The following is a 15,494-nucleotide window of genomic DNA, read 5'->3' as shown; positions in this document are numbered from 1 at the left end:
GCCTTGTCATAAAAATGCAATTCCAAATGGCATGGCAAGAATGATGTCTCTATTATTAATCACCAATCTAAGTTCTCTAGCATTTGACACACAATAGTATCCCACTAAAAAAAAAATTCTTAAATTTCCTTAACAATTCTATTAACTTGCAATACAGCTTCTCAGATCCAGACATTATCAATACTTCTGTGATGTTTTCTGTACTATCATTAGATTCCAGTCTAGATTCAGTTGCTAATACTGATACTTCTCTAAGTGAATGGAATTTCTCCCTTACTTTCACGAGAGAGAAAAGGGTAATAACTGCTATCACTGTACCTTTATGATCAAAGCCATTATAAATTAATAGCATGATCATTTGCTTCAGAGGTGGATTTGCCTTGTGACAGTTGACATTGTATTGAGGTATGCCCTTGCACTGCTCCTGTGAGAGGAAAAGTGGTCTACAATGTGAGAATTACTTATCTAATGTTGACAAATTAAAGATGAACAATCTGAGGAAACAAGGCTAAGATCACAAAGAATTTATTTTAAAAAATATATCAAGCCACCCACCCACCCACCATGCCAAAAACAACCCAACAATAAAATTGAGGGTTTGCAACTAGATATTTATATTATGTGCACTTCTAAATATGAGTTTCTCTAATGAGGATGTGTCAAATAGGCTCTTATTCCCAAGTATATCAATTTCAGAAAGAATCATGCCATTTTACATGTCAAGAAAAATTAGAAATTCAGAAAAAATTGCATCATGTTTCAAGAATGTCCTAGATTTTCTAGATTTAAAATACTCTGTCCCCAAACTATTATGTCTTGTTATAGTGGACATTTGTTGTTTCTAAAACTGAAGTTTCTAGCCATGTGGTTGGTGTGAGTCCTAATGGTCTTAAACCATAAGCATATGGTACACTAGGTCGCAATTCAGGAGTGAGAACTCACTTAAACCTACCACATGAAGCCAAGGGGACATTATTCTGCATCTAGCCTGAGCCATCCGGGAAGTAGACATTTTTTCCTAAGATTAGGACCTGAAAACACATACCTGCAAGTATCCACTTTCTAAATATGAAGGGACTAGTTGACTCCAAAGCACATATTCAAATGTCTCATCTAACTGAGACAAAATATATACAACTGGCTGCAGCCTTTTTTCTAGGGATGGCAAACCCAAATGCCTCCAGGGGCCAGGCCAACAAGTCAATGTGGAAACCTACCAGATGTGATATAATAGGGAGTCATGGAGAAGATACTGCTGATCTTCTCTCAGTGCATATAAATTACAATGAAAAAAATATAGCACTATGGTAATCAAACAAAAATGCTGACATTAGGTCTGATGGCCACATAAAATTCACTGACATTGCATTGGCCACCAGGTTTCCAGCTGGCTCTACAATGAACCTTAGAAACCAATCTCTATTAATCCAACTCTAATCCCTTTTCATTATATCTCTTACAGCCCACTTATATTTTTAATCAGTTTGGGCAGCTACACCATTTCCCTTTCACTACTTAGGTCTAAGGATTAATTATTGATGCCAATAAAAACATCTTAATTGGTTTTTTAGAAATTTCAATTAACTAATACTTTTATTAGCATCAAGGTAGAGTTTAGTGATTTATCAATTGTATATAATACCCAGTGCTCATCCCATCAAGTACCCTCCTTAATGCCCATCACCCAGTTACCCCATTTCCCCACCCACCTCCCCGCCCAGCAACTCTCAGTTTGCTTCCTAGAGTTAAGAGTTGCTTACGCTTGTCTCCCTTCTGATTTTTGTCATATTTTTTATTTTTCCCTCCTTCTCCCTATGATGCTGTTTTGTTTTTAATATCCACATATGAGTGAAATCATATGTAATTGTCTTTCTCCAATTGACTTATTTCACTTAGCATAATACCTTCATTACATCCATGTCATGGCAAATGGTAAGATTTCATTTTTGATGGCTCAGTAATATTCCATTGGTTTTTTAAAAAGACTTTATTTATTTATTCATGAGACACAGAGAGAGAGAGGTGGAAACATAGGCAGATGGAGAAGCAGGCTCCCTCCAGGGAGCCTGATGTGGGACTCAATCCCAGGACCCCAAGATCAAGACCTGAGCCCAAGGCAGATGCTCAACCACTGAGCCACCCAGGTGTCCCTCAGTAATATTCCATTGTATATATAGACCACATCTTCTTTATCCATTCATCTGTCGATGGACATGTGGGCTCTTTCCATAGTTTGGCTACTGTGGACATTGCTGCTATAAACACTGAGGTGCAGGTTTAATCACTATGTTTGTATCCTTTGGGTAAATATCTATAGTGCAATTGCTGGGTTGTAGGGTAGCTCTATTTTTAACTTTTTGAGGAACCTCCATACTGTTTTCCAGAGTGGCTGTATCAGCTTGCATTCCTACCAACAGTGTAGGAGGGTTTCCCTTTCTCCACATCCTCTCCAACATTTGTTGTTTCCTGTATTGTTCATTTTAGCCATTCTCACTGGTGTGAGGTGGTATCTCATTACGTTTTTGATTTGTATTTCCCTTATGCCATGCGATGTTGAGCATTTTTTCATGTGTCTGTCTCCTCTTTGGAGATATGACTGTTCATATCTTCTGCCAACTTCTTGACAGGATTATTTGTTTTTTTGGGTGCTGAATTTGATAAGTTCTTTATAGGTTTTGTTTACTAACCCTTTATCTGATAAGACACTGGGAAATACCATCTCCCATTCAGTAGAGTGTCTTTTGGTTTTGTCGACTATCTCTTTGCTGTGCAAAAAGCTTTTATCTTGATGAAACCACAATGGTTCATTTTTGCTTTTGTTTCCTATACATTTGAAGATGTGTCTAGGTAGAAGTTGCTGTGGCCAAGGTCAGAGTTGCTGCTTGTGTTCTCCTTTGGCATTTTGATGGATTCCTGTCACATTTAGATCTGTCATCCATTTTGAGTTTATTTTTGTGTGTGGTGTAAGAAACTGGTCTAGTGTCATTCTGCACATGGCTGTCCAATTCTCCCAGCACCATTTGTTGAAGAGACTGTCTTGTTTCCAGTGGATATTCTTTCCTGCTTTGTCAAAGGTTAGTTGACCACAGAGTTCAGGGTCCATTTCTGGGTTCTCTATTCTGTTCCATTGATCTATGTGTCTGTCTTTGTGCCAGTACCACACTGTCTTGATGATCACAGCTTTGTAATACAGCTTGAAATCAGGCATTGTGATGCCACCAAGCTTTGGTTTTCAACATTCCTCTGGCTATTTGAGGTCTTTTCTGGTTCCATACAAATTTTAGGATTATTTGTTCCAGCTCTGTGAAAAAATGTCAATGGTATTTTGATAGGGATTGCACTGGATGAGTAGATTGTTCTCGACAATATTTGTTCCTCTACCTATGAACATGGAATGTTCTATCTTCCTTAATTTCTTTCATAAGTGTTCTATAGTTTTCAGGGTACAGATTTTTTACATTTTGGTTAGGTGTGTTCATAGGTATCTTATGGTTTTTAGTGCATTTGTAAATGGGATTGACGCCTTAATCTTTCTTCTGCCTCACTGTTAGTGTATAGAAATGCCACTGATTTCTATGAATTGATTTTATACCCTACAACTCTGCTGAATTCCTGTATCAGTTTTAGCAATTTTTGAGTGGAATCTTTTGGGTATTCCAAATACAGTGTATCATGTCATCTGTGAAGAGGGAATGTTTGACTTCTTCTTTGCCAATTTGAATGCCTTTTATTTCTTTTTGTTGTCTTATTGGTGAGGCTAGGACTTCTAGTACTGTTGTGTTCCTGGTCTTAGGGGAAAGGCTATCAGTTTTTCCTCATGGAGGATGATATTCACTGTGGACTTTTTGTAGATGGCTTTTATGATATGGAGGTATGTTCCCTGTATCCCTACACTGTGGAGAGTTTTAATCAAAAAACGATGCTGTATTTTGTCAAAAGCTTTTCTGCATCGAGGTTCTTTTCTTTTCTTTTTTTTTTTTTTTTTAAATAAATGTGGTCTTTCATTGACTTGCAGATGTTGAACTACTCTTGTAGTCCAGGAATAAATCCCACTTACTCATGGTGAATAATCCTTTTAATGCACTGTTGGTTTTGTATTGGTATCTTGGTGAGAATCTTTGCATCCATGTTCATCAGGGATACTGCTCTGTATCCCTGGTTTTCGTGGAGTCTTTGTCTGGTTTTGGGACTATTGTAGTGCTGGCCTCATAGAACAAGTTTGGAAGTTTTCCTTCCATTTCTATCTTTTTAAACAGCTTCATAAGAATAGGACTTAATTGTTCTTTAAATATTTGGTAGAATTCCACTGGGAAGCTATCTGGTCCCAGAGTCTTATTTGTTGGAGATTTTTGATGACTGCTTCAATTTCCTTGCTGGTTATAGGGCTGTTTGGGTTTTCTATTTCTTCTTGTTTCAGTTTTGGTAGTTCTATGTTTCTAGGAATGCATCTATTTGTTCCAGGTTGCCTAATTTGTTGGCATATAGTTGTTCATAATATGTTCTTATAATTGTTTTTCTTTGGTGTTATTGTGATCTTTCCTCTTACATTTATGATTTTATTTATTTGGATCCTGTCTCTCTCTCTCTCTCTCTTTTTTTATAAGTCTGGCTAGGGGTTTACTGATCTTGTCTCAGAAAACCAGCTGCTAGTTTCAGTGATGTGTTTACTATTCTTTTGGTTTCTATTTCATTGATTTCTGCCCTAATGTTTATCATTTCTCTTCTCCTGCTGAATTTAGGCTTTATTTGCTGTTCTTTATCCAGCTTCTTTAGGTGTAAGTCTAGCTTATGTATTGAGACTTTTCTTGTTTTTCTTGTAAAAGGCCTGTCCTGCTATATACTTCCCTTTTAGGACCACCTTTGCTGCATCCCAAAGATTTTGAAGTGTTGTCTTTCCATTTTCATTGGTTTCCATGACTTTTAAAAATTCTTCTTTAATTTCCTGGTTAACCTATTCATTCTTTAGTTGGATGCTTTTTAACCTCCATGTATTTGTGTCCTTTCCAAATTTTCTCTTGTGATTGAGCTCAAGTTTGGAAGTGCTGTGGTCTGAAAATATGCAGGATATAAACTCAATCTTTTGATATTGGCTGAGACCTTATTTGTGACCCTACTCTGTAGTATGTGATCTACAGTATGTGATCTACTCTGGTGAATGTTGCATGTGCACTTGAGAAGAATGTGTATTCTGCTGTTTTAGAATGAAATGCTCTGAATGTATCTATGAAGTCCATTTCTCCTGTGTGTCATTCAAAGCTTTTGTTTCCTTGTTGATCTTTGGCTTAGAAGATCTGTTCTTTGCTGGGAGTGGGGTGGTAAAGTCCTCTACCATTATTGTATTATTTATCAATGTATTTATTTAATTTGGTTTAATTGGTTGATATAATTGGCCGCTCCCAAGTTAGTATTTACAATTGTTATATCTTCTTGTTAGATAGACCCTTTTATTATGATATAGTGTCCTTCTTCATCTCTTATTACAGTCTTTGGCTTAAACTCTAATTTGTCTGAAATAGGGATGGCTACCCCAGCTTTCTTTTGATGTCCATTAGCATGATAAATAGTTCCCCATCCCCTCACTTTCAATCTGGAAGTATCTTTGTGTCTAAAATGTGTCTCTTATAGACAGTATATCGATGGGTCTTTTTCATCCAATCTGATACCCTATGACTTTAGTTAGGAGTATTTAGTCCATTTACATTCAGAGTAATTATTGAAAGATAAGGATTTAGTGCCATTTTATTATGGTTAAAGTTGCTGTTTCTGTAAATTGTCTTTGTTCCTTTCTGATCGTTGTTACTTTTGGGCTTTCTTTTCACTCAGATAGTCAGTTTATTAATATTTCTTGGAGGGCTAGTTTAGTGATCAACAATTCTTTCATTTTCTTTCTGTCCTAGAAGCTCTTTATCACTCCTCCTATTCTGAATGATGGCCTTGCTGGATAAAGTATTCTTGGATGCATATTTTTCTCATTTAGCACCTGGAATACATCATGCAGTCCTTTCTGGCTGGCCAGGTCTCTCTGGACAGGTCTTCTGCCAGCCTTATGTTTCTACCTTTGTAGGTTAAGGACCTCTTGTCTGCAGCTGCTTTCAGGGCTTTCTCTCTGAAATTTGCAAGCTTCACTATAATATATTGAGGTGTTGACCTATTTTTATTGTCTCTCAGGGAGTTTTCTGTGCTTTCTCAACTTTAATGTCTGTTTCCCTCCCTGGATCAGAGATGTTCTCAGCCATAATTTGTTCAAATAAACCTTCTGTTCCTCTCTCTCTTTACTTTTTTTTCTGGGACCTCAATTATTCTAATATTGTTTCATTGTATGGTATTGCTGATCTCTCAAATCCTCAAATCACTTCATGATCCAATATTTAGCTTTTTCTCAGCTACCTTATTCTCCATCATTTTGTGTGCTATACTACTGACACTCTCTTCTGTCTTATTTATCCCAGAAGTTAGAGCCTCCATTTTTTATTGCATCTCAGAGAAGTCTTGATTTTAACCTGATTAGATTTTAGTTCTTTTGTTTCTACAGTGAGGAATTCTCTAGTGTCTTCTATGGTTTTCTCAAGCCCAGCTGGTATCTTTATAATCATTGTTTTGAATTCTCATTCTGACATTTTACTTATATTTGTCTTGATAAAATCCCTAGCAATGAGTAGTGGCTCTTGTTCTTTCTTTTGGGCCAGGTTTTCTGTCTTGTCATTATGTCCAGAAAAGAACAGATGAAACAGAGAAAATACAAAAATAGCAACACCACCACCAGAAACATATACAGTAAACAAATCAGTAAGGAACAGAAACACACACACACACACACACACACACACAGAATAAAATCAAAGAAGAATTTGAGCAGAATGATAAACTAGATCTTGGGTATATTTCAGTCTGTTGCTAACACAAACTAGATCCCAAAATAGGAAAGAACAAAAAACACATACAAAAATAAAATTGAATGAAAGGAAGCCAAAAATGGGAAAAAAAAACATAAATGTAAAAATGAAAATTTAAAAAGATCTAAAAAAAGATTTGATATAATAAGGAAATAGATGAAAAGGAAGAAATTATAAAAACAAAAGACTAAAGAATAAGAAGAAAAAAACCACGAATGCTAAATATTGCCTTCCTCAAGAGCTGAAGTTTTGCAGTTCTCTATAATGGGTAAACTTGGTATTAGCAGGATGTTCCTACTGGTTTTCTAGGGGAAGGACCTGTTGTGCTGATTCTCAGGTGTCTTTCCCCATGTGGAATTGCATTTGCCCTTGTCAAGGGGTTGTGCTCAGTGTGAGAGGCTCTAGATTGCTCTTTGTGCCTGATTTGCTGCCTGAAGGCTTTCTGTACTGATGTGGAGGATGAAAATGGCGGTGTCCCAACTCTAGCCCTGGAGCTAAACATTTGTGCCCTCTACCTTTCAGTATAACTCACAGAAAAGTAGTCAACCACTCTTGTCTCCCTGGTTTCCGTCCTCTTTGTTCACCCAGTCTGTGACCAGGCATTTTTATCTGGGATATAGGACTCCATTTCCAGCCTCCAAACTTTATGGACTCCTTTGGCTTGCCCCCATGCCACTCCTCTCAGGGGATGGAGGGGGCTCTCACCATAGTTCTGCTTCTTGCTGGGCATTTGCTTGGAGAGTGGTCACCTGACCATGCAGTCATTCATGGTTTACTGCAACACTGAGTAAAAAGTCAGCATCTGGACTCGATGTTTTCAGCTGGATTCCCTGTCGATGCTTGGGAACTCTGCCACACTCAGGCACCTGCATTCTTTTTGAGACCCTGGGGATCCTGAGACCATGCTGGGATTCCATCCCCCTTCACCTCCTGAGGACCTTTCAGGCAGACTTCTAAAAGTTCTGATTTTGTTCTATGCTGCTTATAACAGTTTCTGGTAACATGTTTACAGAGACTCCCTCCCCCTGTGGTTTATCTTCTAACTTCTAATAAATGTATTGCCTTGGATTCATATCTCCACACCTCCTACCCTGCAAAAAGTGGTCACTTTTCTATTCGTAGAATTGCAGCAATTCTTTTTTTTTTTTTCAGATCTCTGGTTGATTTCACAGGTGTTCAGAATGACTTGATTACTATCTAGCTGAATTCTAGGGATCAGATGAAAGTAGGGTCTCCTACTCCTCTGCTATCTTAACTCCTCCGAAAACCTAATTCTTACATGAAAAAGATCTCGGTGTAAATAGTATCTTCACTTTCTAATTGCTATTGTCTTTAAGGCTGAAGAAACTAAGACAAATTTATGGGGCTACCATGCTATCAAAGGAATCTCCTTAACAGGACTGTTTCTTAAAGGTCTCAGGAGTTTCCTGGCACAGCTCAGCCTACTGTGCTTTGACTGGCTCAAGTTTTGTAAATTTTTATATTTGATTCAAAGTATCCATCTCTCTCATATCTTGAAAAATTTCCAAATGCACCAGAAGCATTTAGACAATTTTAAGTGAAATTGGAACTGAATAAAGTAGAAATTACTTTTAAAGAAGTGAGGCTATTACTGATATTTATTTTTTGAAATTGGTGAGTTTCTGAACAGAGAATTGTGATGTCTAATAGCTCTTTCATTTTTTTTTTTTTTGATGTGTAATAGCTCTTTCAAAGGTGAGTTTAGGTTCCAGGTGAACTCTTCCAAAGAATTAATAGCCACAGCTTGGGGGTACCAATCTAATCAAAAACAAAACAACTGCCCTTCCCTGCTAACTAACAGTTAACAGAGAGATAGGCATGGATTTAGTCAATGATAGCCCATTCTAAAGGAAAGTTGCTGCTTTAAGTAAAAGAGAATCTATTTATTACACGCTAAGGCTAGTAAGATAAATGGACGTTTCCTTGCTTTCTTTTCTGTAGATTTTGTATAGACCTTAAAACAAAAATGAAACAAACTCTGAACCTATTTATTTAGTACAATTTCTAGTAACATACTGTCAGAGTTTGGAGAATATTTCTTTCTTCTTTTGGGGGCATTTTATATATTTATTGTCAGATCTAAGACAAATACTTCTTGAAAAATTAAGAGGCAGTAAAAGGTAGTGCTTTCTTCTTTTCTTTATTGAAGTTTTAATTTAAATTCTAGTTAGTTAACATATAGTGTAATATTGGTTTCATGAGTAGAACTTGGTGATTCATAACTTACATATGACACCTGGTGCTCATCACAATAAGGGCACCTCCTTAATACCCATCACCCATTTAGCTCATCTCCCTACCCATCTCCCCTTCAGCAAACCTCAGTTTGTTCTCTATAATTAAAAGTCTATTTTCTAGTTTGCCTCTCTTTTTTTTCTCCCTATGTTCATGTTTTGTTTCTTAAATTACACATGAGTGAAACTTGGTATTTGTCTTTCTCTAATTTCACTTGGCATAATACTCTCTAGATCCATCCACATTGCTGCAAATGGCAAGATTTCATTATTTTTGATGGCTGAGTAACAGTGTGTATATATCTTCTGTATATATCTTCTTCATCCATCTATTAGTCAATGGCTTTTTGAAGTCTTTCCATAATTCTCTTATCAACAACAATGGCTATTGTTGATAAGAGAATATTTCTGAGGCACAGGAAGAGCTGTGAATTTGGCCCACCATGAAGAACTGTTGGTACTGAAAACACCTTGGGATATAAACAACTGAAATGCATACATTTAGGAACAACTCCCAGTGTAATTACTAAAAGTTTAATATTTTAACAAAATAAAAACACTCGTCTTGGGATGCCTGTGTGGCTCAGTGGTTAAGCATCTGCCTTTGGCTCAGAGCATGATTCTGGAGTCCCAGGATTGAGTCCCGCATCGGGCTCCCTGCATGGAGCCTGCTTCTCCATCTGCCTGTGTCTCTGCCTCTCTCTGTCTCTCTCATGAATAAATAAATAAAATCTTAAAAAACAACAACAAAAAACATTTGTCTTTACCAAGATGTAAAAAATTATAAGAACTTTCTGTGGTCTGAAACCACAGGGAGGCCCTTTCTAGGGGAATAGGTGAAAGAGCTCATTTCTGTCTCTGATTCTTCTTGGTGACTGCATGCAGATGGGATTAAAACTCCCCTTCTTGTCACTGCCCATTTGAGGTTCACACTGAACTATGGAGAATGCTAGTGCTTTCTGTTCTCATCTGCCTATCAGATTTGTTCTCAGGGGACCTACACTAAGCTATCTCAGAGAACGACTTTCTTTGATGTTATTTTTTATATATAATAATAAAATTCCACTCATTCCTTCAATGAATATGTATTGAGCACTCAGTGCATGTTCCAGAATATGATAAAATATACAAGGTGATCAATCACTCTCACGTCCCCTATTCAGGGAATGAGATTAGATCCATCTGGGGAATGAAGTTGTCTGCTCAGGGAATGCTGTTCATAAAGCAGGGTACTTACTGCTATATAAAAGATCTCCATAAGCACACACACAAGGCAAATACTGGTGGCTGAAAGATTAGCAAAGTGGACCCCACAAGATATACTATTTCAATTTTAAGTTCATGAAAAATAATAATTCATTTTTAAAAAGGATTACTTTTACAAAAGCCTGTTTGGATAGCATCTACTCTTCTACATTCGTGGTGGACACAAATTAATGCAGTTTGAGAGACAATCTAACATGCCTAACACATCAGCATCAGAATATGATTTTAACGAGCCAGAGGCTGTGGGTACAATCTTCAGGTTCCCTGAGGTGATGGTATGATGAAAGCAACATTTATCCCCACAAAGCTTGGTCTAAGTTTCATCAGGAAATGAAAATGCTGCTCTTGTTAGGTTGCATTTTTGAAAAGGGGGCACCAGAGCACGTTTGAAAATAAGGAGTGCTTTTAGCAGTGACAACCCTCCCATGGTCGTGCAGCCACCCCCCATCTCCTGGGAGCAGACTTATAATCTGCAAAGGCAAGGACTGAAAGTACGTTGTTGGGGACCAGAAACAGGGGACTGAGGTGTTGGGAAGTTTAATTAGCATGTGTGAAAATAAAAGGGCCTATAGGTGAAAGCTACTCTAGGAGTGTGAAGAATTATGATTGCTTTTTGAGATATTCCCATTTCTCAAGAATGAACAAGCCTGGGGAAAGAAAGATGAGCTGTAGTTGTTTTATTTTTTTAAAAATATTTTTCAGGTCTTTTGCTGGTAAGGTTGATGTGGAGAACAAAGGCAAAAGAAATGTAGATAAAATTAAAGTTCCTTACAACTTGCAGCTCATTGACAAATTCTTGAGACAGGCAGAGAATGACATTCCTCCAGGAACTCCTAACTGTCTTAATTTTAATGCTTTGCTAGAGGAAAAAACAACCTTAGTGTGACAACAGTTAGGCCTCCAGAATCCTATAAAGCTTCTTTAACATACAAAAATCCTTTTGGAAACTTCCTTGTAAAGACAAACTTAAAAAATACATAACCAATCACTGCTCATATTCCCAGTGCAGCTCTTTCTGCCCAGGAGTCCACTCCGGGTGCTTTAATAATAAATCAACTTATTTTTTTTGCACCAATGACATCTCGAGAATTCTTTCTTGTCCATAAACTCCAGAAGCCAACAATATTCCAAAACTACATGAGGAGGAATTTGAGCTGCATCTTGAAAGATGAACAGGACTCTTAGAAATGAAGGTGCAGGGAAGAGCATTTGGAGCAGAAGAAAGTAAAGGAACAAAGGTGTGCTTGGAGAGAGTGGGCAGAAATGTGACTAACATACACAAAGGCTGTTGTGGAAAGACCAGTGTGGTGGAAACATAGAAAAAATCCAAATCCTCTTAAATTAAGGATCGAGACTTTATTCATAAGATAAGTTGTGGGGAGAATTGTAGGGGAAGTCATGGCAACTGCTGAAGAGAGGAACGCCATTGTCTGGGTTAAGCCTTAGAAAACTGTCAGAAGAGAACTAAAGAGCAGGAGGTAACCACCACATTCAGGTGAGAGATGAAAAACCCAGGGCATGAGCAGAGGAACTATAAAAGCAATGCCTGTGATAAGGAAGGGACAGAAGCAAGACACTATAGAGACAGAACACTGAGATTTGACTCCTGGCTAGACGCGGGGGCCTGCAGGTGCCAGGAGGAGGGTGCTCAGATGATTCTGAGTTTCAAGATAAGGCTTTCTTCCTTCCTATGTGAGGAAACAGGATGGTTAGATGGGAATAAAGGAGATGAATAATGGGAAGTAAAACAGACTCTAACTAGAAGAAAAACAGTAGCTAAAGATGGATTTAGCACACCTAACAGAAAACACAATCATGTGAGAAATTTTAAAATAACTGATTTTTTCATTTTGGACTATATGCTATCCATGTAAAGCAAAACAAAAAGACACTTTAAATGTCTGAAAGTGGCATCTGAAGTGGGGGAGGGAGTCAGAAGATCCTTCCTAACCCTGATACTGTCTAACTGGGGAGAAAATGTAGCCAAAGCTAACATTGACTATATATACTGCTTTCACCTTGCTGTAAAATTTTTCACCTTCCCAGAGATTACAGATCCTCCTCATTCTTTGTTTTTAAGATTTTATTTATTTATTCATGACACACAGAGAGAGAAAGAGAGAGAGAGAGAGAGAGAGAGAGAGGCAGAGACACAGGCAGAGGGAGAAGCAGGGTCCACGCAGGGAGTTTGATGTGGGACTAGATCCCAGGTCTCCAGGATCAGGCCCTGGGCCAAAGGTGGTGCTAAACCACTGAGCCACCCAGGCTGCCCCCTCCTTATTCTGTTTAATAACTGTACTTGCTATATACTTCATGGATATGACACAATTGATCTATTAATCTCCTTCTGAAGGATACAGGTGAGGAGAGGAACAATGCATCAGTGTTGCCTAAAGGCAGGCATGCAGGAAGAAGCTGATGTTTCATATCACCCTGTAGCTCATTCCCTCCACTGTATTTTTATTTATTTATTTAGACTCAAGCTCTGTTAGAAAAGACACAGACACATAGAAAGCAGCTGCCCATTCTGGCATTGTCCATCTACTGTTGTTTTTTCTCACAGCAGGCACACCTTATCCCAAATGAGCAGGCTATTTGCTTTTAAGCACATAAACTGACAGTTATTATTATTTTTTAATGTTCGTTTGATGTTTCAATAGAATCTTGGACATGAGTGGCAGCATGAACTAGACCATGCCTGGAGCTCCAAGTTAGAGCCACGGCCAAGATACATGTCCTACAGTTACGGTAGCTGAAAAACACCTGCCTGGTGGAAAAATCATAAAATAACTTAGGCATAGGCATTTACTACATTTCGGTTCAACATACCTCGAACTCCAGATAGTGATCCTTCAGTCTGTATTCATCTATCTCCTTGGCTTTAACTTTCTTGTCTGGGGGATAGGAGCGGTGCTCAGCCAGCTCAGTGGTAATCTGCTTCAGCTTGCTTTCATGAGATTTCAGCTGTTCCTCCTGCAGGAGATTATTAAGCTATTTAGCATCCGGAAAATAAGTCAATCAAAAAAATCAGAGAGTACCTTTCAAAATCTCTGATGATGAATGATTTTAATTAATCAAAACAGTCCAGTGTGCCGCTGCTGCCCCATCTTAACAACTTTCTCAGACTAGTATTCATATGTACCTCTGCAGAATGACAACCAGGCCCCTTGCTGAAATCCAAACACTTTCAGAGCCCCTTATCAAGGGTAGCTGTCATGGAGTGAGACCAGGCTTCCTAAGGAATACTTCAAAAGGCAAGGCCCCAGTGAAGCACCTATCCTTAGAGTCCTGCATGATTTGGCTTTTTCATTCCCTGTTCACTCAGCAATGCTGCTGATTCCTCCGTCTGTCACAATGAATGAAGAGCATCTCTGCTTAGTTTTTTTTTTTTTTCCATTTTGAGAAAAGCAATGCCACCAATAAATCATTCTCTGTAGACTATCAGATGATATTCTAAAAAATGCAGCAACTTATGCTTTTTCCCTCCAAAGTAGTATAGGTTCTGACTTCTTTCAAAATCATATTGACCCAAAGTAGTGATTCAATTAAATGTACCTATAGAGCAATTCTTGCCTAGACAGCGTTACTATAGATAGGCACCAAGCACCAACGCAACATGATTGATCCTATGTCAGAGAACTCCCATCCTACCTGCACCATTTTTATCACCTTACAATAATGAAAGATGCTGATCAAACCCTCTGACAACATTTTAAAAATGAAAAAGATTGGCATTTTCTTGCATTCCTGTAATTGCATAATCACTTTTTTAATATTCCACTTTCACAAATATATTGCCCAAATTCTTGTTGAATATAAGTTTTACATACACAGTAAGACATAAATGGATGAAAGTGAATGAAAGGAACTGATTAAAGTAGGTGATAAATATATATTGTATAATAATATCATAGTTTTTAAAATAGCAGACAAAAGGGATTTCCCTCTTTTATTAACTTCTTATTTTAGGACATACCAATTTGTACTTCTTATAAAAGGCATGACATTAAAAAAGAAAAGATGAGTTTTCCCCTTCTGTTCCTAAAATTCATGTCACTGTGGACGAACACAAGCAGAATTAAAGGTAAAAATTTAACATGCACAACATATCATCACCACAATTTCCAGCTGAATTTTTTCCATATGGTATTTTATAAATCAAAATTATTATCTAGGTGAAGAGTTGGACTAAGGCTGGTGGTGAAAGCCTCCAGGACAGGAAAGCCCAGCCCCAGAGAAGCAGGAATGTTAAAAATCTGCACCGGGGGATCCCTGGGTGGCTCAGTGGTTTGGTGCCACATTAGGCTTCCTGCATGCAGCCTGCTTCTCCCTCTGCCTGTGTCTCTGCCTCTCTATCTTTCAAGAATAAATAAAATCTTAAAAAAAAAATCTGCACCAGATTCTTCCCAGATGGAAAGGTGCTCATCAGGGAAACCGGGCAGAACTGCAGGAGGGGCAGTGGAGCCTCCAATCTCCCGGAGTCACTAACTGAGGAAGTGTGCCAGGGGAGAGTGGCCACAGACTGTGGGCAGACCTCGGTAAAGGGCTGGAGTGTGCCCGGTGGGGCCTCAGGGAGAAGCTGGTTGGTCAGGCAGGGACTCTGGACCGAGGGGGCTGTGCCCTGCTGCTTTCAGGAGATGAGGCTCCAAGAGCGCGATTCCAGTAGGACAGACTCTGGATCCCAGGGCGTGGGGGGACACAGCCCACAATCCTGTGCTCCCCCGGGAACAGGCAGAGGCAGGGAGGGCACAGGACAGCGACGACTCTCCGACCGCTGGGCGCCCCCGAGCTGTGCAGATCAGCACCCCTGCCCCGGAAGCATCCAGGCCAGTGTGGACTGGGAGCTACAAGTGGTTACCGGGGCAGCTGACTCCATAGCTGGAGAGCTGGCCGCCGCCAGTGCTGTTGTTCCTCTGGTGTCACCCTGTGCCTGGGAGGGGTGAGGCTGCTAGGGAACAGAGGCCTCATGGGGTAAACGGCTCCCACTGAGCCCCAGCACCTGGCAGGGGGTGGGGAATCTCCCCCAGGTGCACACACCTGAGAATCAGCACAGCAGACCCTCCCCTGGAAAAGTAGCTGG

The 15,494-nt window shown here is 39.0% G+C and overlaps 1 protein-coding gene across 1 annotated transcript in view; it reads right to left on the bottom strand.

Moving 5' to 3' along the window:
• Positions 1-15,494, bottom strand: part of PSD3 (pleckstrin and Sec7 domain containing 3) — a 569,820-nt gene that overhangs the window by 23,917 nt on the left and 530,409 nt on the right. The window contains exon 15 of the mRNA XM_041753212.1: positions 13,244-13,387. Within this exon, the coding sequence (XP_041609146.1) occupies positions 13,244-13,387 (144 nt within the window). The remainder of the gene's footprint in view (positions 1-13,243; positions 13,388-15,494) is intronic.

This window comes from Vulpes lagopus, chromosome 4, assembly GCF_018345385.1.
Source record: "Vulpes lagopus strain Blue_001 chromosome 4, ASM1834538v1, whole genome shotgun sequence".
Lineage (NCBI taxonomy): Eukaryota > Metazoa > Chordata > Mammalia > Carnivora > Canidae > Vulpes > Vulpes lagopus.
This window is presented reverse-complemented; position numbering and strand designations above follow the sequence as displayed.